General features: G+C 45.7%; 1 protein-coding gene and 1 long non-coding RNA gene across 9 annotated transcripts in view; one reads left to right on the top strand and one right to left on the bottom strand.

Moving 5' to 3' along the window:
* Nucleotides 1–24381, top strand: part of FYN (FYN proto-oncogene, Src family tyrosine kinase) — a 216096-nt gene that overhangs the window by 178945 nt on the left and 12770 nt on the right. For all 8 annotated transcript variants that reach the window (XM_088840619.1, XM_055433857.2, XM_055433858.2 and 5 more), the window contains 3 exons: nucleotides 2013–2192; nucleotides 4355–4431; nucleotides 4516–4669. In XM_088840619.1, the coding sequence (XP_088696745.1) occupies nucleotides 2013–2192; nucleotides 4355–4431; nucleotides 4516–4669 (411 nt within the window). The remainder of the gene's footprint in view (nucleotides 1–2012; nucleotides 2193–4354; nucleotides 4432–4515; nucleotides 4670–24381) is intronic.
* On the bottom strand, nucleotides 16475–24368 carry LOC148776303 (uncharacterized). The gene is made up of 3 exons (XR_016038405.1): nucleotides 22342–24368; nucleotides 17940–18306; nucleotides 16475–17219 (listed from the first exon to the last, which is right to left on the bottom strand). It is a non-coding gene; the product is annotated as an uncharacterized LOC148776303 (long non-coding RNA).

Raw genomic sequence — 24381 nt, forward strand, 5'->3', positions numbered from 1 at the left:
AATGCAGTTAAAGCACTTAGAATGGAACCTGACAACTAGTAAGTACTACATATAGAGACAGGGAGAGACACACACACCCCCTCAGATATACACATGGATGTGCGTATGTATATGCCATTATAGTAAGCATATCATTATATATAGTAAGTATTATCATTATTAATATAATCACTTTCCACGTCAGCTTATTGTGTCTCTATCTGGAATCTAACTCTCATGTTGTATTTATATGGCCTTACACTCCCTTATCCACCCAATTTGTAGTTAGGTTTGTGGATCCTAAGGGTTTCAATACAGTCATTCATAAAATGAGGCAAAATTAAGCTCTGTACAAAAATTTATTTTCAAACATTATAGTTACCAATTTTGAATCATTACACATGCTGTTATGTTTTCCCCTGAATGTGAAACTTCATGTTGAGGTAGTTCAGGATCAGGATGGAAGGTTATCAAGGTAACCAGGTGATATTAGAGAGGATGATCTCACTGTTAAAATTTCAGGGGTGCTAAAACATTCACACAGACCACTTACTAGTTGTCAGATTTCGCATTTATGTTTAACGGTCAGTTTTCTATAAGATTTCATGAACCCTTTTTTAAGTCACTTATCCTTTGATAATTTACATTTTTATAGGTTGCATGTTGATTATATGAGTCATGTTTTTAACAGGGTAACAAGACTTGCTCCAATTTATAGGATTTTTTAGTTCTAGAATTAATTATATTAAGTATAAAGTTAATTTAAACCAGCCTTCTTTTCTAAATAGAAAACAATCTAATCTAACTTAGTAGATTTTTCTGTTTACCTTATAGTTTTAATTCAAAGTCATAGGACTAATAATGGATACACCACATAGGATTTAGTGGGTTTTTTCTTTATTTTGGTGCTAAAGAGACTGTAACGATAATCCAGTTCCATTTCTATATTTTACAGATGAGGTAAATGATGAGGATCATAAACCAGGCCTGCCTCTGAAACTCCTAGATTATTTTACACATGTGAAGTTTTAAATATTTCTTTTCCCTCTTTGCTGCTGTTTAATTTTTCCAGTCTAATAGAAATCATTGTTCTTGTGGCTGACCATCAGTAAACTTGAGGAATTTTCTTTTCCTGGTTGAAGTATTGGCAGGTAGACCAAGAGCTTCTTGCCAATACTTCTCGGCACATTTAGCTCAACTTCTCAAGGACTCAGTCAAGTAGCTCATCCCTTGCTGACAACTGAAAGTCTAGAGGTAATTTCCAAACTTCTTTAGTGTGATGTCATATATTTTAAAATGGCACACCCCAGAAAATGGGACTTAATGTCATTTTTCCACGCTCATCCTCCTGTCTAAGGGACGGCTATTGGATGGCCATTGAAGGCCAGTCCTGTTCTAACCCCTACAACATCCTTGTAAAGAAGTATCCAGGAAGTACTAGTGATCTAATGTGCTACATGATAAGTAAATGTAATTAACATCCTGTATATTATCTATGAAAATTGTTTAGGGGATAAATCCCAAGAGTTCTCATCACAAGAAAAAAAATTTATTTCTATTTAATTTTATAACTGAGATGATGGATTTCACTAAACTTAACTGTAATAGTCACTCCATGATGTATGTAAATTAAATCATTATGCTTTATACCTTAAACTGATACAGTGCCATATGTCAATCATATCTCAAAAACTACTAGAAGGAAAAAAAAAAAGAAGTATCCAGAGCTTTTGATACAAATTTGTAATCAGGTGGCTGAACCAGAAAAGGAAAGTGATATATATCAAAATACGAAAAATTTTTAAAGAATGGTAAACCATGACATAGCCTGTAAGTAAACACATTTTTTCCTGTTGAAAATACTTGACAGAGTCCTTGCATTTGATTGTCTTTGTTCAACAACAACGAAAAACTCTATTAAGTTTTTTTAAAACTTAAAAACTAACTTTATACAAATAGGTATTCATTAAAAAAGTTTTTTTCCCATCCAAAGAGGATCTTTGGTTTGACTTAATATTGTGGGGTGTCTGCAGGTACCTGGAATGGAAACACAAAAGTAGCCATAAAGACTCTTAAACCAGGCACAATGTCCCCTGAATCGTTCCTTGAGGAGGCGCAGATCATGAAGAAGTTGAAGCATGACAAACTGGTCCAGCTATACGCCGTGGTGTCCGAGGAGCCTATCTACATCGTCACCGAGTATATGAATAAAGGTTGGACTGGGCCTCTCGGGCTTCCCCTCACAGGGACCTGCAGGCTTGTCTCGGGGGGGAATGGAGCTGCCTGCCTGCTTTTTCCCTCCTTTCTCCATGAGTCGAGCGTTCTTTGTCAGGAAGCACAAACCACATGCTCACTGGTGAAAACGCTGTACGAACAGTGACCTTGAATTTGACCCCCAGATTCCTTTGCATGCTTTTGCACATGTCAGGATTCCCAGCTCCTCTCCATAATTAAAGTAATTCATTTTTAGTATTGGAGTGATCAGCACATGCACTTGTAATCGTGTCCAACTCTTTGCAACCCCGTGGATTGTAGCCCACCAGGCTCCTCTGTCCATGGGCTTTTCCAGGCAAGAATACTGGAGTCAGTTGCCATTGATACAGAGGGCTATAAAAGTTTGCTGTTATTTGGAATGCCACAGCTTATGTTAAAAATTAAAATTTTTTTCAAACAAAGATATGAGGCTATACAGTTTTCGGGTATTCATCTCTCCTGCCTCATTCCCACCATCTTTGTCTGTCTTGAGTCCCCCACTCAAGACACCACAACCTTGACCATGTTGGAAACCCTTATCAAGGGTGAGTTTTTTTAATCACATCGGTTCAAAACTTGTTTTGCAGTAAAATTTTGTTTGAAAATGCCTTTTTGTGTACAGAAACATAAAAGTAAGAAATTGTGTTATGAAGGGTTTTGTGGCATACATAGCTTAACCATCTTGATAGTAAATTAATTTCTTACAAATTTTTAAAAAGTTAAATGTTTTTGCAAGGCTGAACAATTAACGTCAGATACTGAGCTCTGGGTTAAGTTTAGCCTCCATCTTTTCAACATCTTTTTTTTTTCTTCAGCTCTCTTCTTAAACATCCGATGTAGAAAGACATGCTTTTAAAGAGCACATTATATTCTCATTCTTTTTCTCTCTCTGTCTTTCTAATCAAAGCACTATTGTTGGGGATAAGACCACAGATCACTTTGTTTTGGAAAAATGGATGAGCCAAACAAGAAACAGCCTTAAAAGGCAACGCATTGTACATCAGATGACACCAGTACAATTTTTCCCTTTCCACGTACTTTCTATTAAAATATATTTGGAATTATTCCCTGGTAGATTGTTTGTCCTTTGTATTTGGTTATTTGGTAAATAACTGTGATTAAAGCATGAAAAAAAATACCAGTGATCACATGAACCTCCAGCTTCTGCCCATGGTTGCTTCAGCCCCAGTGTTCATTCTGAGCTCCCTAGGTGGAGTCATCACACTGGCTCTGAAGCTCCAGCCTTTGGTTTCAGGTATCTTTCAAGGCCTGATTGGCCATGATCTAATGTGGGAAGCCACCTACCCCAACCCTATATTCCTCAGATACCCTTTTCTTGATTTAAAAATCTGTCAATAAGCTGAGCCACTGATTATACACTTTACTATATGTCAGAATCACCTAATACAGGGGTCCCCAACCTTTGAGAGCTAATGCCTGATGATCTGAGGTGGAACTGATGTAATAATAATAGAAATAAAGTGCACAATAAATGGAATGTGCTTGAATCATCCCTAAGGCATCTACCACCCCCAAGTCCATGGAAAAATTGTCTTCAAAGAAGCTGGTCCCTGGTACCAAAAAGACTGGGAACCACTGATCTAATGGGCTTCTCAAAATACAAGTTTCTGGGCCCAAACTCCCAAGCTTCTGATTCTGTAGATGTGGGGTGGATTCTGAGAGTCTGTGTTTCCAACTGGTTCCCCAGGGGTTGCCGTTCTTGCTGGTCCAGGACCACGTTTTGGGAGCCACTCAGCTGGGCGCTGTTTTCTCCACATCACTCTTGTGCGGGGCTGATTGGGAGTGAGACTGAAGTGGTGCAGCCTTTAATCTCATTTAAGGCTGCTTCTTATGACATGAAGTCCCGTTTCTTCTAGTTTCATCCGATTTTTGTTGTCCTTAGAACTGGAGTCACCATTGTTTACTTTTAAAAGGTAAAACTGCAGCCTCCAGTGCATAGGTTTTTTTTCTGCCCAGTTTTTATGTGTGAACCTTTTTTTCACTGATAGCATCATTTCATCTGATTACCTCAGTACTTCTAATAAGAAAACCAAATGTAGCCCTTCATTTGGAATTTTGACCTTTCAAAGGAAATCAAAATGACTTTATGTTTTGTTCATAGGAAGTTTACTCGATTTCTTAAAAGATGGAGAAGGAAGAGCTCTGAAATTACCAAACCTTGTGGACATGGCAGCACAGGTAGGCCCTCGATTCCTGCCTTAGATTTACCAGCAAGTGAATACGTGGAGCCACATGTAATATGCATTTCCTGGGTCTACGCAGGTTGCTGCAGGAATGGCGTACATCGAGCGCATGAATTACATCCACAGAGACCTGCGGTCGGCAAACATTCTCGTGGGGAATGGACTAATTTGCAAGATCGCCGACTTCGGGTTGGCCAGGTTGATCGAGGACAATGAGTACACAGCAAGACAAGGTGGGCACTTGAATGAGGAAGGCTTGTGACCCCACCCTGCACAGCCCTTCCTCCTCCTTCCCTCCCTTCCTCCAGAAAACATTCGGAATGTCATTCTTCAGCTGGGTTTTTCCTTCTTGATCTGTCAGGAATCTGACCGCACTGCAGATGGGAGACTGTAGTGGGTTCAGTTGGTGGTTGAGATGTTGCTTTTTTCATGCACGAGTGTCCACTGATGTCCTCCTGGCTTGTGCCACCCTTGTGCCTGCATCCAGGCTCGGGACCCCTCTGCCTTTCAAGGAGAGGGTGTGGAAGGCCAGGAGAGCAGTCAGGAAGCTGCTCATCATTCCGTCAGAGTCTCAGCCAAAACAGAAGGCACTCTCATTGGAGAATTTAATAAAGGAGTTATTTGTGACAGCGCAGGCAGGGTTTAAGAAAACCAGCAGGGCATGATGCGGCCTCCCGGAGCTTGTAACAGCCCCAGAACTAAGAACGGGCAGCTGTGCGCGGAGACCACTGCTGGCTGAGACAGGCCTCTGGGGAAGTCACGCCCAGGCTCACTCTTCAGCCCTCCTACAGATCTCCTGCCATGCCCAACTAGAGCCAGCAGTCAGAGGAGCCACTGACTGTCCAGATGGGCCCCAAGAAGGGAGAAGACAGGTAAAGAGGGGATCTAGAGGGCCAACAGGAGAGAACAAGAGTCACTCAAAAAGCTCCACCTCCTTGAATCATCCCCCTCCATTCCACCCTCTCATAAGATTTATAGAAATCAGCCTCCAGATAAAGTACATCTCAAACCAACAGCCACTCCAGTGGGACAACTTTTCAGGTTGTTCTAGAGTACTAGATAGGGGAGAAGGAATTCCCACTGTTACTTCCTTTCTTCCAGAACTTTCCACAGTGGTCAAAGGGTAAATGTGTGGAATTAAGTGTGCAGTTTGCAATGCAGTGTAGGCTCCTCACAGTGAATATAACACGTCTGAAGGAAGGGGACTCAGCTTCATTGTTGTTCTTAACCAAAGCCCAGTCATTCTGAGCAAGGCTAAGCAATGACTGGAATAGGTTACAGGGCGGTGTTATCTACTGGAGGTTATAATGGTTAGCTCTGCGGTTCTTCTTTCTTGCCTTCTTTTTTAATTCTTTCATTTCATGCCAGTTCTTCCCTCCTTTTATCCTTCTTGGCAGTCTCAAGTGATGAGGGGAAAAAATGCTAAACTAAGACCCTGCCTCGTACAGATACTGTCCAAAGGCTAAATTACATGTCGGTCAGACAGCTCGGCTATTTGAATTTCCCCAACATGTGGCAGTTCTTGTCCTGGAGCCAAAGGCCGACACATTGAGCGTGCCCGTTCATCACACACATGCACACGTGCATATGCACACACGCGCACGCACACACACACACACACAGTGCAGGGCCAGATGGTATGCCGTATCACTCATCAAAGGCACGTGGGCAGCTTTGATTGGCGCCGCAGTCCAGAGAGGACTGTGGGCACGATTTTGAGTCAAGGTGAGCTGAGAGGGTCTGAAGTGCCCCCGGGTCTGAGATCTGACCCTAAATGAGAGAGTTTACCCTGAGGCAAGCCTGTCAGATCGCAGCTCACAGACCCAGAAGGAGAGGCAAGCGGGTGGAGGTTGAGACATGTATCTTTGGTTTAGGAAGGGCTGAGTCGTGTCAGCATCCTTCCATGTGTGAGTGTTTGGGGGCTGAAGGGAGCAGTTCAGGATTTGTTTCTCCCATTCCCCCCCCAGGCTCTGGACTGTCAATAAATGAGAACGTTGCAGGGCCTGAAGCCCGAACATGCTGGCAGGGGTGCTGTTGACAGGGCTGGGTGTTTAGTTCATGGGGTGAGATGCCCAGGCTGTTGCCCTGGGTGATTGGCGCCTGGGGGAAGGCACATCAGGAGCCCTCGCTGCAGTCCCCTCAAAGCGTGCTGCTGCTGTGGAACAGGGCTGTGCGGCTGCCCTCAGCCCCAGCCCTCCCGTCCTGCCTTCCTCCCGATCGTCTTTCTGGTGGTGTCCTCTCCACCTCCATCACCTTCCCAGATGTTGTCCTGATGCCCTTCAGAGGGTCAGCTTCACACCCTTAATTTCCAAACAGAATACTCCACCCTTCCCTCTTCCAAGTCTTTTTTCTTCTCTCTTCCCTTTTAAAAGTATCTTCTGTGTGCTGAGTCGCTTCAGTCATGTCTGACTCTTTGCAACCCTATGGACTAGAGAATTAAACGGGGGGAGAAAAAAGCAAAGACTGGAGCCCTGGGATTTGCCAGGAGAGCAAAAGAAATGTTGCCACAGAGGACAGAGAAGGAGCAGGGGTGTTTATAGGAAACCTGCCCAGTGCCAGGCCCAAGCAGGCAGATGTGAGGAGTGGAGCGGGAAAGATAGATACAGGCTCAGAGAGGCTGAGTGACAAAGTCACACAGCTGGTAAAAGGGCAGAGGCAGGATTGGGTTCAGGCACGGCTGGTCCTGTCACATCTACCCTCTTATGCTCTGCTGACTGCCTCTCATCTGGACAGTGATTAAAAGAAAAGAAAAATTTAAAAATGAGAGGATTAGTCATAAGCTCCTTTTCCCCTTTATTTTATAGAAGAGCTTTTAAGAGGTACCTTCTAAAGTGCATGTGAGGGGAGTTGGAAGACCTTCATCTGCCAGCTCCAGGTCAGCCCAGCTGTTTACAGAACACCTCCCGAGGGTCTGCCCTGTGCCCAGTCCGCTTTACGAGGCAGGAAGGGCCCAGTGTGTATCCACTGGCGTGCTCTGCAGATGGCATGCATGCTTCATGCTGAAGTTTCTGCAGGGAATTAGTCAGTTCTTCCAGACAGCTGCTCCGTGTGCCTGAAAATATTTACAAGTCCGATTTTATGTTCCCCACAGGCCTCAACCAGGCCACATTTTGTTTATGGAAGTGGGGGCAGTGTTGAGAAGCATGTGCCGATCACAGGTATTTTCAGACTGTGGGTGACTGTTGTTTCTGAACACAGTGGTGAGGTTCCCATCTAAGAGCTTGCTGAAATGTCTCTCCTTCCTCCTGTCTGGTGGATGAGCTGGCATTTCCCCAGGCACCTGCAGAACTGGATTTGGGACCTGAGTTAAACAGCCACTCGTGAGTTCCTTTGTCCTCCCCTCCCTGCCCCACTGGATTGTAAGCGGCAGCCCCATGCCAGGGAGAAGGTCAAGGCCAGGCCCAGAGCTGGGGAGGGTGGTCCTCTGGCAATAGCATTCTGGAGGCAACTAGCAGTCATTTGGTATCGCTCATTTTCTTACCTCTGCATGTCCCCCAGTGACAGCAGTTAGGTCTTCTTCTGTCCAATCTGGATTTCCAAGTAATGGCAACCGTCATTATTCGAGTGCCCTTCAAAGTGAAGGGGCTTTGATAGGAGCTCCTGAGCGAAAGAAACCAAAGACTGAACCGGGGCAAGCTGCCAGCATGGGGTCAGATGAGATCTGAAACCCACCCCTATCACCCACCAGCTCTAGGGCCTTGCCACATTACCTAACTTTTCCACACCTTTGCTTGCTTATCTGTAAAGTGGAAACATACTTTCCCTCTTTTGTGCTTTCGTTTTTGCAAAGATTAAGTGAAACAGCACATGTAAATTATTTAGTACAGTACCTGGCATGTAGCGACTGGTAAACAAAAAGGACTCTTGTTATTCTGTCCTGGACAAGACTAAGTTCTTGAAGAATAAACAAATTCCAGATTGGCCACAGACACGTGGAAAGGCTCAGCCACCATCCGGGAAAGGGAGAGAGGGATCAGAGCTAATTCCCTGTGGTCAGATATGAGTGGTCATGACGATGCAGTTGCCAGCAACAGGCGTGAGTGAGTCAGGAAGAAGGTTTTCTTTTCCAAGAACAAGGGTGAGTTTGGTTTGGTTTGGGATTTGTTGAGCTTGAGGTAGTTGTGGCGGTATGTCCGAGTTTGATGTCCAAGCCCAGAGAGGTCAGTGGGGGTGCCCTCACCTGGTCCCAGGGCCACGGGTCCTGACCTCTGAGCACTCCGCCCCATGTCACCACCCTCAGCCAACCATGGCTTCTCACCCCCATGCTGCCTGCACCCTCCCTTGAGGTCTGATCACAGCCCCTCCTGCCACCAGTTCCCCAGAGGTCACACACAGACAGACCATGCAAGAATTCTTGAAAAAAAGTTTCTTCCTGAGCTTTTAGGAAGCTCAGTGCTGACTAATACTGATTTAAACCTAACAAGCTCAGATAGACCTGGCTTATGTATCAGAATGATTTGCTTTTGTGGGCACATTTTTTTTTATTGAGTCATACTATATGTACAATAAAATGAATAAGTCTGAAGTGTACAACTCAGGGAATTTTTACATATGGGGGTGCCCTTGAAATTACCCACAGATGAAGATACAAACATTGCCAGCCCCCTAAAGACCTCCTCATCCCCTTCCAGACAGTCAGCACTCCAAAAGTAGCTACTGTTTTACCTCTATCACCGGAGATTGCTTTTCCCTGTAACTGAACTTCATATAAACAGATCATTCAGTTATCAGTCTTTTGTGTCTAGTTTCTTTTGCGTCATTGTGAGATTCATCCATCAGTTCAGTTCAGTTCAGTTGCTCAGTCGTGTCCGACTCTCTGCGACCCCATGAATCACAGCACGCCAGGCCTCACTGTCCATCACCAACCCCCGGAGTTCACTCAAACTCATGTCCATAGAGTCGGTGATGCCATCCAGCCATCTCATTCTCTGTCGTCCCCTTCTCTTCCCGCCCCCAACCTTTCCCAGCATCAGAGTCTTTTCCAGTGAGTCAGCTCATCACATGAGGTGGCCAAAGTATTGGAGTTTCAGCTTTAGCATCAGTCCTTCCAATGAACACCCAGGATTGAGCTCCTTTAGAATGGACTGGTCAGATCTCCTTGCAGTACAAGGAACTCTCAAGAGTCTTCTCCAGCACCACAGTTCAATTCAGCCATGTTGCTGCATAAAACAGTGGGTCTTTCCTTTTCTTTGCTGAGTAGTGTTCCATTGACAGATAGATCCACATATCCATTCTCCTGGTATTTCTAACTGGGAGTCTTTATGAAATTCACTGCTGTGGTGGTAGTCATGTCCTCCTATCTCCTGGGTATAGTTCTAGTAGTGGAATTGTTGGTCTTAGGGCAAACCTGTACTGCTCAGCAGGTTTTGTGGCCTTATCTTTAAAGACAGAATAAACAGTCACTGTGTTGTATAGGTGTTTTACTTCTCTTTGGGCTGCTAAGGCAGCATGGTGAGGCTGTGGAAGCTGTGGCTGGCAGTCAGGAAGCCCGAGTTTGAACTAGCTATCTCTTACAAGGTTGGTGTGTCCCCAGGCAAATCAGTTAATCTTTCTGAGTCTCATTTTTTAGCATCCGTAAAATGGAGATAATAAAAATAATTACCTCACATAACTAGTATGAGAATTAAATGGGCTCTCTATAAAAGCTGTTGGAGGGCTGTGAAATATAAACCATTCTTGTAACCTGAACTTTTTGTGTGTGATGTGCATTTGCCTTGAAAGAGGTCTTTACTTCTTACCTAAAAATTCTTTTTAAGGAAAAAGCTAGTACGGAATAGTAAAGAATAATTATTCTTGTAAGAAAAATAATAGATTTCATTATTTTACAGCCAATTCCATTGGTCTGGGCAGGTGCCATTTGGTTTGTCTGCATGCCCAAGGGCCCCTCTGCACACAGCTGGGAGTTGGTGGTCTACTCACCAGCCTCTCCAGCAGTTTTGCTTTCTCTCAGATTTGCCTTCTCTGTTGAGACCTTTCCCTACCGCCACTATTTTCGATCTTGCCAAGTCTGCACATCTGATGGGCATTCTCAGCAGTGTCACTGGTGGTTGTGCAGGCGTGTGGGCACGTGCACACCCACATGCATGTGCAAATATGCGTGTTCCAAAGATGGCAGGGACTGGATAGCTTAAGAGTATGACCCATGAAATCAGGTTATCCTGATGGGAGTATTAGAATCACTGCTGATGAGTTGTGAGGCCTTGGATGAGTTATTTAACCTCTCTGAGCCTTTATTTCCTCCTCTAAAAATAGGGATGATAATAGTTATCTACATCAGAGCATGGTTGTATGGCTTCCCTGAGAACATACAGAAGACACTTAGCACAAAGCAGATGCTGAGCTAATAGTTGTATAATTTTAGTTACTAGTAGCAGCAATAGTAACATCACTACTGTTGATACACTGGGGTGTTAATAGCTTCTTTCTCCCTTTCTCCCTTCCCCGCCCAGTCTGTCTCTTTCACACATGCGGGCGCACACACACACACACACACACACATACACACACATTCTTGGTCTTTCCCTACCCCCTCCATCAGGGTCTCCCGCAAAAAGGACCTGCCTGTTTAACCCTTTCTTCTCCTGATTTGAGTCATCACAAAGATAGGAACGTAGAGTTGCTCTGTGTTTTAGGTTTATTTGGGGTTTGGGGGTTTTCTGGGGTTTTTTAAGGTCTAAGTTAATGACAGGATCATTGCTGAGAAAGCAAATGTCAAAGTCCCATTTAATCTTTGGATCTTTGGAATGTATGGAAACAGGGACATTTAGGACATTGTATAAAACCTGCTGTAGGTTTAGGTTTATGTATTAAAAGAAGAAAAATACGTCTGTTCAAATGAGGGTTTAGGTTGAATAGATTATTATCTGGAGGAAAATTCACATATAAATTAGACTGCAAAGAATTCATAATTGTTGCGGTTTTCATGTTAATTATTTCATGTTAAAAAATTGTTGCTGCATAAATTAACACATTCTTTCATGGAGAACATATTTAAGAAAGATTTGTTACTTTAATAACTCTTTGTGTATTAGAAATCCCAGATGCCTGTACTAATTAAATATAATCAGATTTTGGATTCAAAAAGCACAGTAGCCATTTAACACAAACAAGCAGGCAGCTAGGTTGACAAACACAGTCAGGAAGAAGCCGGTCCCTATTTCTTTCAGATTTTGTATTTCACCATTCAGAACTGTGAATTCAATTCCTGTCCTTCCTTTGTACTGCCACGACTGGGGATTATCAGACTCAGAACGCCAGCTTTCCAGCTCAAGGGCTCCTGCAGAATTATTAATCAGCCTCTTCTGAGGCCCCTGTAATCCGGTGGCAGATCAAGGCTGATCTCGCCGCGAGATGCCCTCCCTGCTCCCGCCGGCACATGCGTTTCTTGTTCTCTGTCAACAACAGCATCGCCATTCCCACAGTGTGCTGTGACCTGAACAGCAAATGTCAGGGGAGGAGGAGGGGGAAAGAACCCTTTTAATTATTGAATTTAATCTAATTCTTCCCATGCTAGAGAAGCAAATCATCCTTTGACAAAAAGCAAACCCTTTCCAGCTCAGCTATTGTTTTAAGCACGGAGCAGGAAGCTCATTTGTTTGAACTGACCGTGCCGCTGGGCCTAGGTCAGGGTCGCCGGTCCCGGGGGGCAGGGGCGGGGGTGTCTGCTGAGAGCCCAAGGCTCTCCCCGCAGAACCCCCTGCCCTCGGCCAGGGCCTCCCAGCCCTGCTTCCTGCTGTTGCTGAGAGAGCTGCGTGCCGGAGCCCAGCCTGGTTCCGATCAAGCCTCCCAGATTCCGAGTTTGGTGCACTTCCGTCACAGGCAGAGCGCGCCTTCATTTGTATTCCGCCCCCGGCGGCTGGGCTTCCACTGGCTTTTCCGAGAGGGGCGCTTTGTTTATCGGCGCAGCCGCCACGGAGCCCCGGGGCCGGTTCAGCGCTGGGGGGAGCGGTCAGGCTGCCTGAGAGAGGCTGATGGGTGGGGCAGATCGTGTTTTCCTCGGAGAAGGGACGCGGGGCAAGCCAAAGACTAAAAGGAAAGGAAAACTCACCCCTGCCTCCCCAACTGCCTTTTTTAAAATTAAAACTGTTTGCTGGGGGGACATGGATTCATTCCTTCCTTCCATCCCCACGGCCTGGCTGCTCCCTGACTCTGCACCTGGGGGGCAGAAGGGAAGGGACAGATGGGCCTGCTGTAAGCCCCGGTCACCGGGAGCCCAGCTTGCCTGAACATCTTTCCTCTTCTCTGCACTGGGTGGTCACGTTTTGTATTCCATGTGGGTCTCTCTCTCTCTCCACCCCCCCTCCTTTGTGCTGTCTTGAGCAGAGCAATTTGGCAGTTGTTTCTGAATGGTCAGAGCAAGTCCTTGGTTTGTGCACCCATGTTCCTTAGTAATCATCAAGAAGGAAGCAGATGGTCACCCTCTGTGATTTTAAAGTGTGTAAATAGGAACTACAGACTGCCATCAAACATCAAGAATGTCACTTGGCTTCCTTGTCTTGCTTTGCTGACAGAGGAACTCCTGCGTTTGCATCATCCTGATAATCAGGGACAGACAGTGCATGTGAAAGCTGTCCAGTGTTTTGGAGGAGGGTGCACAGCAGCACGGGGCTGGTCTCCCCAAAGACACAGGCGGGGGCTGGGGGAGTGGTATGGAAAAGCACCCCAAAGTGGTTATCGTCTTTTATACATCTTCTCTTCCTTGCATTTCTTCCTGACTCCCAACCAGACCCTTGGTATGCCCACCAGCTGTTTCTGAGCAGTATCTCCAACCCCAGTGTCCCTTGCCACCTAGCAGGCTTTGTGACATGATGTCAGACTGACCCAGGCCCACTGCCCCTGCTAGGGGTGACCAGATTCTTGAGATGACATCTGTGTTGAGCTCAATTTCAGACATGTGTTTTGACTTCAGTCTGAATTCTCACCACCCTGAACGGCAGCATACAGTTGCTTCCGGAGCACTACGCGCAGCTTTCTTGCCTTTTGTTCTGGAGAAAAGACACGGATACAGTCTCCATCATACCCAGAGTGTGAATCAGAGATTTGGTTCTACCTTTGCCTTCCTTGTAGTTCTTGGAAAGCTGGAAGGATCATTGGAGTAATTCAGCATTCTGGTGTTCTAGAACAGCAAGCAGGGGCCCTCCTTTCCTTAGTTCCACCCAAGATAATCACTTCCACGAGTCCCAACCACCTCCCCCCTCCACACACACACACACACATACATACACACACATTCAGCATTTCAGGCAAGTCTTTTTTTGTTTTTTGGCCATGCTGGTGGCATGCAGGATCTTAGTTCCCCAACCAGGGATTGAACCTGTGCCCCCTGCAGTGGAAGCACAGAGTCTTAACCCCTGGACTACCAGGGAAGTCCCAGGCAAAGTCTTCCTGATAAGTCTTAGATCTCCTCCCTGAGAGCACAGGGACCAGACACCCATGATTTCAGGAAATGCTGATTAATTTCATTCTTTGCTTTTGTGTTGCCAGTGAGAGTTATCCTGGGTTGTCATTGGTCAACCTTGGGAGGAAGGTGATGAGGGAAGGCAAGTGTCCTTCCCTCCCCTTCTGGCTCCCCCATAGGTTTGTAGAAGAAATGTCACTGCCTCCTTTCTGTTCTCCTCCATGTAAGGCACTCCCGCCCTTCCACAGTTCACTTGCCTTCCCATCCCTCCTCAACAGCAAGACACCAGGACCCGGGCCTTGCCTCCAGCCTCATCCATCATCCTCCCAGGTGCCTGGGCTAGCTCCCCAGTGTCCTCTAATTGTCCTGATTAGGCTTTTAATACACGCTGATGGATGTTCTACTCCTTCTTGTCTGGTCCTTGGCCTGGGGCTCCCCTTGGAACTTTGTTCATGCCTCTCAGCGTGAATATTCCTTCCTGGATTCAGCCACACCAGACTTGGGTTCAGTGCCTGGCTAAGCAGCTCTCGTCTTTACAGCATGTTCAGGCCCTGCCTCTGGTCCTGAGTTCTTGTCTTCCTCTGCCAAACTTGGTCCTCCTCCACCCACAACCTGGGGAGGATGGCACTCCTCCCTTCTCCCCACCTCCTTCCTTCTTGAACGCCCCACTGACCGTTATGCATTTCAAATAGAATAGCATCTCAGCCTATTGTACCATTTACTTTTCCTTTATGTTTTTTACACGTGGTGCTAAAAACCTTACGAACCTAAAGTAGAAATTACAACAGAATGTGTTACCAGGAATAACTGGAAAACACACAGTTGTATTACTCCAGACACATTTGATAAATTTCGAAGTCATTCCTATGGCCTGGTGTGAAAATTCTAAATTTTGCTTGGGCATGTTTTATTGGGTTTGAAATCATCATTTTGTTTGAATAACCACAAAGTTCCAGGTCAGATCAACTTTGATTTTACCTCTTTCACAGGATATCCTGCCCAGGTCCCACCTTGTACCACCCCCCACCTCCCCTACCCCCCGCCAACCATGTAATCAGCTTCCTGTCATGCTTTCTTTTATTCTCCAGGGTAACTTTAAAGTTGAAGTACTCCACATTATTTAATATTGGATATAATAGTTTGCAGAGTTTGCTGCTTTATAACTAAAGAGGGTTCTGGATGGATCTTTGGTTCAGAAAAACTGTCTGTTGTTGATACAAATGCCTTTCTTCCTTACAGATGCTTTTAGGGAACCATTCATGTTCTCTGGAGGGAGGGTTTGGCTGCTTTCATTTGCCACTGGCTTTGCCTTCTCCACCTAGGCCCAAGTTTTTAGCCAGAGGGGATATTTTCAAGGCTATGGAATTAGCCTGGTCACCATAAAAAAAAAAAAAGGGGCTTGAGAGTCCAGCTCTCCAGTAAGAGCCGGTAATGTGAGCTGGGCCCCACCCAGGCCTGTCCTGGTCCCTGCCTGGAGCTCCAAGAAGAATAGAGGGTCCCATCACAGCATCCCATGTGGCCGCCCTGTGTGTGTCCTCTTTCCCTTGCTCCTGAGACCTCTTCTGCCTGAAGCCAGGTTTCCCCATGAGCTGCGTCCCCAGCTGCCTGGAATGTCCTAGAGCAGGAGGTGGCTCCTGCTTGGTTTCCTAGGAGTGCCTCCCGCTGTGGTGGGGACTCCCTGGAGGCTGAGTGAGTTCTCAGTGATTGACTGCTGAGTGTATGGGCTTTTCTTCATCCTATTCCCCTCTCATGAAGTTTGGAGAACTTTGGCTGGCCTGATGCAACTCAGTGCCTTTACATTAAGATCCCAGGAAGATAACTGTTGCTACTGCTAAGTCACCTCAGTCGTGTCCGACTCTTTGTGACCCCATAGACGGCAGCCCATCAGGCTCCCCCGTCCCTGGGATTCTCCAGGCAAGAACACTGGAGTGGGTTGCCATTTCCTTCTCCAATGCATGAAAGTGAAAAGTGAAAGTGAAGTCGCTCAGTCGTGTCCGACTAGTAGCGACCCCATGGACTGTAGCCCACCAGGCTACTCTGTACATGAGATTTTCTAGGCAAGAGTACTGGAGTTGCTTGCCATTGCCTTCTCCGAGGAAGATACTAGCTAGCATTTATTTAAATATTGTGAGGTGCCAAATGCTGTGCTGAGCCCTTTGCATTATTTGTAATTCTCATCACAGCCTTGTGAGATCCCAGTTTACAGACAAGGAGACTGATACTTAGCAGGCTTTTAAATGGTCACCCAGCAAAACCAGTGTGCACACCCAGATCTGCCTAACTCTGGGGCCCCTTTCCCTAATGACTGCCTTGAGCCTTCCAGAAATGACCACTCCAGCCCAGGTCAAAATTGGGTCTCTTTGCATTGTCACAAAAAATATTTGCTTCCTGTTTTCTGGCCGACTTTCACACCCTTAGTACAGGGGGCAGACTGGAAAGTGAAAGTCCCTGCGGCCTTCACTTGAGCATCTGAAATGCCGCCACCGAGGGCCTTAATGCACCAAGATGCATAAAGTACTGTAACTGAATCAAGTAAGAACTGTTTCTTTTTAAGATGGAAGAAAGCAGATTGCCTAGCCCGAAAGGACCTTCATGTACTTGATTGGGGCCTGGGAGGTTGGGATGAGCCATCCTGACCTAATGAAATTTAGCTGGTCATCCTGTTTTCACTTAAAAACCAAGAGCCTTCGGTCAGACTGTCCTGGAGTGCAGTGAGGAGGATCTTATTCCTGTAACTCTAAGGGTGAAAATAATTTTTCGTTCTGCAGCTGTATTGTGTCACTGTTTTTTGTTTGGTTTGATTAAATTTGTGTAAAGGAAGAGAATCTCTGTGGCCATCAGGGTGTTCGAGAAATTGCTAGGTTGACCCTTTAACCAATTAAAGCATTTATTGAACAGTTGCTGTTTAACCAGCCTTAGGCAAGGTACTGTGCAGGAAGAGCAGCATAAAACATGGGCGCCAGCCTTAAATGATCTACATTCTCTTTAAGGAAAGGCAAAATAACTAGGAGAGAGACATATTGGGAACAGGATGTAGCAATGTGGTTGAGTGTTTGGGCTCTGGAGCCAGACTCCCTTGGTTCAAATCCCAGTTCCACCATTTATGTGCGTCCTTTGGCATATCGTTTTTCTTCCGTTCAATTTTCTTGTCTGTAGAACAGGACTGTAATCGGTATCTGCCTCATATGGGTAAAGCACTTAGCATGATGCTTGACACTTACCAAGCACTCAATATATGCTTAGCTGTTGTGGGAGCTTCTGTCGTCAAGCATTATTAAACCTGTTTATCACACTGGCTCCAGGAGCATGGGTGAGCTCAGTGAAGACTGGAGTAGTCACAGGTAGACTTGATGAAGGAGGTGGGGCTTGAGCTGAGCAAGTTTTAGCTAAAGAGGTAGAAGGAGAGACAACGTTTAGAATATGTTAATGTAGAAGAGGCAAGTTCATGATCATGCCAAGTGCAGGGTACAGGTTACAGGAAAGCAAACTAGACTAGATTTAATTATTGGTTTGGGGGCAGAAAGAACCAAAGTTGAATAGATATGTGGGTCCTAGAAAACTGGGTGGGAGATTTTGACTTAATGCAGTAGGGAACCGACTGTGTGGTTGTGGGGGAGGCTGGTGTGGACATTATGAAATTGAGGCTTAAAATTATTAATTGGAAAAACAATGAGCTGAAGGCTGGGCACCACGGCTCGAGGTCTAAACAGAGGGATGAGGACCTAAATCGAGTTTTGGCGGAGAAGTTAAATAGGAAAGGGAAGGTTTGAGAGGCTTGTCAGAGAGGGAAGCAAGAGGCCTTAGTGATGGGTTCGATACTGGGTTTAAGGAGAAGGAGAAGTCCCAACAGGCTTTCAAGTTTTTTCACCTTGAAGCCTGGCAGAGTGGGGTCTGACTCCCAGAAAAGGGATAGTTAAAAAAAAAAAAGAGCCTCTGTTTGCTTCGTAGAATATTAAAGTAAGAATAAACTTTGTCAGTCACCTAGGAAAATTTTCCACCTACAAGAACTTCTTTTATAACAAACTGTCTTATTCATAGTAAAATGATTTAATGAAAAATAAATTTAGATTCATAGTTGCCACATTTGAGATAAAGTTGGGACATACTAGAGGCTTTGTCCCTTCAGTTCAGCTCAGTTCAGTCGCTCAGTCGTGTCCGACTCCTTGCGACCCCATGAATCACAGCACGCCAGGCCTCCCTGTCCATCACCAACTCCCGGAGTTCACTCAAACTCATGTCCATCGAGTCGGTGATGCGGGTTTGCAAATCGGGAACCAAGGCTTCAGGTGAGAGACACAGTTTCTCCAGTGTTTCCCCCGCTGTTCACACAGAAATGCTGGGCAGGGTTAATCCTGAGAGAGGCGTGTTTCCCCAGAGAATGAGCAGAGAGAAGGGTCTATAGCACTGAGACCTCTGAGACACTTAGAGAGAGGGAAACTGAGGAGGAACCTACAGCAGAGACAAGAGAAATGCCTGGAAAGAAAGGAAGAGCATCAGGGAAGAATAAACTCAGAAAAGATTGCTCATTTCTCATAGGAATGTTTGAGCTTTACCAAGTGTTGGAGTATGCCAAGTTCTACTCCTTTGTTCCTGAGATGGTTCATATTACTCAGATGTGAAAAGTATACTGCTGCTGCTGAGTCACTTCAGTCGTGTCCGACTCTGTGTGACCCCTTAGATAGCAGCCCACCAAGCTCCCCCGTCCCTGGGATTCTCCAGGCAAGAACACTGGAGTGGGTTGCCATTTCCTTCTCCAGTGTGTGAAAGTAAAAAGTGAAAGTGAAGTCGCTCAGTCATGTCTGACTCGTAGCGAGCCCATGGACTGCAGCCTACCAGGCTCCTCCATCTACGGGATTTTCTAGGCAAGAGTACTGGAGTGGCTTGCCATTGCCTTCTCCCGAAAAGTATATTATAACAGCACAAATGTGACTAGAGCCACAAGTTAAGCAAGCATGATGACAGAAGTGACAATAGACACATCATCAACCCGATTGTTAATTGCTAATAGACAGCCATGGGCCTTGAAACGTCATGATGCTTTTCAAGAGTTTTGAAAAGTCAAAGCGCTTTTCACATTCTGGCTCATCTTAGATCGTTCTCTAGGTAATGATGTGTGACTTATGTGTTTTAAAGACAAGGAGAGGATGCAGGGGTGCTCACGGCCCCCAGTGGGTTCCCACCACGCTAGATGGAATCCAGAGTCCTTAGTGTAACCTGCAGCACCCCATGGCATCTGTCCTTATGGCCCATCTTATTCTTCTTTATGGCCCTTGTCTCTGTCTGACATATAAAGGTCACTGGTTTATTTTATGTCCTTCCCAAGCTAACCCGCAAGCCCTGTGAGAGTAGGAGATTGCATTCACTATGGTCTCCCCAGCACTACAGACCGTGCCAGGCACATGGGAGACTCCAGAAGAGAGAGAACAAAACTAGTCCAGCAAGGGTGGGGTCTTTGGTTGTCTTGCAGATAAACTTTGGTAACTGAATAAATCCATAGCTCTCTCCTTTCTCTTACTTAAAGCATGGATGGTTATTAACCATATTCTGAAGACTAGTGAGGTTGAATGATTGCTCTCCAGTCACCTGCTTCCAATCCAGTCTATTGAAAAATTGATTTTTTACTTTCTTTTGCTGTGATCGCTCCAAGGCCTCTGGCTACCTTGCCTCTCTGAGGGCCTAACCTCCCAGCTGTAGCCCCAGGCCCATCAGAGAGCCAAATCCAGGATTCCTGCCATCTCAGACAGCTTTACTCCAACCCAAAGGTTTCTGAACACACTTCATTTGGGACTAAAAATCTGGGTTTTCCAGGTGTTTTTGTTTCCTTAGCATGTGACAGATGCTTTTCTACTGTAGTTGACAGTTGTTAAACCCTTGAAAGGGCATCCAGATGGCAGTAGACAGTGACACTGGTCAGTGAGGACAAGGCGAGGACTCGCCAGAGAGGGAGGAACTGATTGTAAGCCCTGTAAGGAACCACGGTTGTTCCACCAGGAAGGGAAGGCTGAACAGGTTAATCAGTGTCCAGTTACTCATTCATTCAGCACCTCCTTATCCAGTGCCTTCTGTAGAGCTGGTACTGGGCTCAGTACTGCACACATGGTGGCCGTCCACATAGACATGTACCAGCCCCCAAGGACAGTCTTTCTGACAACTCGCCTGTTCATTGCACTTGAGTGGTAACAGCCACAATGAACCAGACACCCTGGCAGCACAGAGCCGGGGAACCTGCCGCAGTCTTTGTACTCAGGCCAGGGCTCCCCAGCCAGAAACACTCGGGCCAAGAACAAAGGAGGGGTGGGAGTTAGCCCCGGCCGGAGTAGGGTGGGACTGGCAGCAAAGAAAACAGCCTGACCCAAGGCCCTGCAGCAGGAAGGACACTCAGAGGGAACCTGGGGGAGCAGGGGAGGGGAGGCCCAGGGTTACAGGAGGCTGGGGGGTGGGGAGGAGGGGCCAGATTGTGGGGGGAGGCAACTGGAAGGAATTGCGGGGGGTGGCCAGTGGCAGGGAGCCAGTGGGGACTGGAGTGCAGGTGGTGAAGATAAAGAGGGACAGACACCTTCACCGGTGTGAGGTCAGCTCAGGATGGATGGTGATAAGGCAGCAGAGGCCAGAGATGACTCTGTGAAGATCTGTGGAGCTCCTTCTCTAAGTAGGCTCCATGCTGGGCTCTCCAGGGGGCACTAGTGGTAAAGAACCCACTTGCCACTGCAGGAGACGCAGGTTCGATCCCTGGATTAGGAAAATCCCCCAGAGAAGGGAATGGCTACCCACTCCACTATTCTTGCCAGGAGAATCCATCATGGACAGAGAAGCCTGGTAGGCTACAGTCCATGGGGTCTCAAAGAGTCGGACACAACTGAGCAACTAAGCACACAGCACAAACACTGAACAAGTACACTGAGAGTTTCTGGGACCCCCATCAGTCAGTCAGTCCGTCAGTTCAGTCGCTCAGTCGTGTCCGACTCTTTGCGATCCATGAATCACAGCACACCAGGCCTCCCTGTCCATCACCAACTCCCGGAGTTCAATCAAACTCATGTCCGTGGGCTTCCCTGGTGGCTCAGAGGTTAAAGCGTCTGCCTCCAATGCGGGAGACCCGGGTTCGATCCCTGGGTCGGGAAGATCCCCTGGAGAAGGAAATGGTAACCCACTCCAGTATTCTTGCCTGGAGAATCCCATGGATGGAGGAGCCTGTGAGGCTACAGTCCACGGGGTCGCAAAGAGTCGGACACGCTGAGCGACTTCACCATGTCCATGGTATTCCTGACACAGATCGTCATACCTTCATCAGCTGCTTGATCTCCTCTAGTGAGTTGCAGAGGAGAGGACATTATCTTGGTATCTAATCCTGGTCCCAAAGGGGAATTCCAGGAAGAGTGAATCGGCTAGTTACATGGCAGCACTATGCTCATTGTGGCATAGGTCTCCTGACATTGTTTTTTCTACAAATCCATCCAATTAGAACTTTGGTCTAGGCTTTATGCCTGCCATGATACCTATGAAAAAAATCTGAGCGGGCAGGACTCTGTTTTGAAGGAAAAGGCAGTGTTTACACCCAGGAGGTCCTTCCTTCCAGGCTTCTGAGCTTTCCTAACTTTACCCGAGGAGCAACCCTATCCAACCCCAGCAGGGTTGTATCCACGGCAACCTTAGGGACCCCATTCTCATAGATGGGGTTTGCAGTGTGCAACCTCAGGGCCATTTTCAAAGACCCCTGTCCAAGCCCGGCGTGAACTCTCCCTGATGTGGCGCTGCGTCTGTACCCTGAGGAGGCAGAAGACCACAGTGAGGAGAAAGAAGCAATCAGATGAGTAGAGTGGGCGTTGATTCATTCTTTTCCATTGAAACCTCACTTGATCACTAACAGTTTATCTCTGCTTTAATTTAACCTTCTGTCTTCCTTGAAACTGAGTTATCTTTAGAGAAGTTAGGAGCAGCTGCTATTTTGAAACCAAAACAAAGACAAAGGCATTCTTCATTTTTTCCCCATACAACACATATTGTTTGTAAATACATTGCTTATCTTAGAAAGAAAACTAATGCAAAGTAAACGTATGTAAGTAAGCTCCTACTAGTAAGTCAGAGCACATACTTACAAATGGTTTCTTATCAGAGCTCCATTACAGGCTTTGTTTCAGCTTCTCTTTTGAAGGTTTATATAATTCTTGTTGTAGATGATATAATGAGAAAACAATAAAGCAGACTACCGCAACTGGCAGATATATTGACATTTGCTTTTTTATAAAATATGAAATTATGAACTCTTCTCTCAGAAAATCCAAAATGACTTTATCCCAATTTTAACTAGTTTACTTTCAGCAACATTCACATCTTGAGCAACATGGAATGATTCCAAGAAGGGAAGAAAGGCTTCTTTTGCTCGTCATTTTATTTACAGGATTTGTGTCTGCACAGTGGAGAAAAATGTTCTATTTGCTTCAGAGACGGACATAGATTTCCAAGTCATTTCGCTCGAGAGCTGGTTAAATAGGAATGAATTTAATATACCTTTAATTCTCTGAAATAAGAGAACTCCAGCTGAGGTTTGGTCCAGGGCAAAGTCAGCTCTCGACACTGAAGAGAATCTATCACATTAATCCCAGAGGCTCGGAGTCCAAAGCTGCGTGAACAGAATGCTGGAGGATAGGAAGTGTGAGAAGAATGCTTAGCTTTGAAAGAAACTTTAAAAACAGAATGACTGTTCAGAGAATACCAGACCTTGTATGGAATCATGCAGCACTTAAGCAAAGATATAAGTAATTATGCTTGAGAAACATAGCTAATTAAAAATAACTCGATGCATAAAAGGGAAGAAAAACTAGAGAATCATTTCTCTGCTCCAGTGTTAATATGAGATGCCACAGAATGAAATAGTAGGATTTTTTTTTATTTCATTTCACACGGGCATAGAAGAGATGGAGAGGAAAATTATATTGCCCGAAAATGCCAGGGTAGATTTGCTGAAGATGTTATCGTGTACTGTATTTAAAACAAAAAATCTAATTGCTGTAATTTATCATACCTCTGGTTATTAAAACCATGCTAATTCAAAGATTTTAATCATTTGCCAGTTTTACATATAGTGGCTTTGCCTAGAAGATACTATGAAAATTTCTGATTTTGTCAGCCTTTGTGTGATTTTTTTTTAGGCATTCCTAAGTAAAATTAACATGCTTTAAACATATAATTATGTTTACATCAGTAATAAAAATTCCTTGTGTTTCCCTTTTAGTCTGTTCAATGAAATATCCGAAACTGCTTTATAATTGCTGAGCCTAATGTGTGAGAGCACAGGCTGCTGAATCAATTTTAATTCCCCGTATACACATCTAGCTTTGTAAGGAGCAGGGTGGACCCCACCCTTTCTTTTTGATTGGAGAAAGGATTCTTTTAACAGGAGACATTTGCAAGAAAAGATTTGGCACAAAATTTGCTTCTTGGTCTTGAGAAATCAGACTCATAAGATAGTTATTGAGATAAAACCACTCTTTAAAAATTTTAGATAGTACCCTGTCTGGCTCGTAAGAGAAAGACAGGGAGGTAAGCAAGGGATGATACAATGCAGAAGAAAAACATTCTGCAGAATTAAAGGTGGCTACTATTAGGGGAAAGGTTGGAAGGAAAAAGGAGAGTGTAGTGGGGAAGTTGATGTTTTGCTAAGTCATGTGTGATTCTTTTGCGACCCCATGGACTGTAGCCTCTCCAGGCTCCTCTGTCCAGTGGGATTTTCCCAGGCAAGAATACTGGAGTGGGCTGCCATTTCCTTCTCTCCCCAGGGGGCTCTTCCCAACCCAGGGATTGAACCTGCATCTCCTGCATTGCGGGCAGATTCTTTACCACTGAGCCACCTGGGAAGCCCTGTAGTGGGGAAGTAGCTTGAGGCAAAATCATTTCTCTGCGGTGGGTGTGGAGGCATTGGGGAAATACAGCCCCTCTCCACATATGTTGTGTTTTCGGCTGCTGAGTCACGTCACACTCTTTGTGGCCCCATGGACTGTAGCCCGCCAGGTTCCTCTGTCCTTGGGATTCTCCAGACAAGAATACTGGAGTGGGTTGCCATTTCCTCCTCCAGGGGATCTTCCTGACCCAGGGACCGAACCTGTGCCTCTTGCATCTCCTGCATTGGTAGGTGGGTTCTTTACCACTAGCGCCACCTGGGAAGTCCCACATAATGCATGGGCTACAGCAAATTGTCTCCACCCTTGGGAGATGCGTGGTGGTTTTTATGTACCTCAGTAAGAGGAGACTATGGTCTTTTATACTAAAGAATTCTTGAGGGTAACATTATAATTTACAACATTATTTGAAAGTGAAAGAAAAAAATATAAAAATTTCCTAAATCATAAGTTAGCCCTACCTCCAGACCAAACCTATGACATTCAGTCAGTTTGTAGAATCAAGTTCAAAAGCCAGAACGTGAAGGGGCTTTGAAGCCCAGATGGGACTTGCTTAGGGTTGCAGAGGCAGGAACAGACACCATAGCTGCTCAGTCCTAGCCCGTGTCCAGTTTCCCCTCCTCCGTGTCCTCCTCTCTGAACCTGATCCCGT

Source organism: Moschus berezovskii, chromosome 10, assembly GCF_049115385.1.
Source record: "Moschus berezovskii isolate FMDL1 chromosome 10, NW_MosBer_1.0, whole genome shotgun sequence".
Taxonomy (NCBI): domain Eukaryota; kingdom Metazoa; phylum Chordata; class Mammalia; order Artiodactyla; family Moschidae; genus Moschus; species Moschus berezovskii.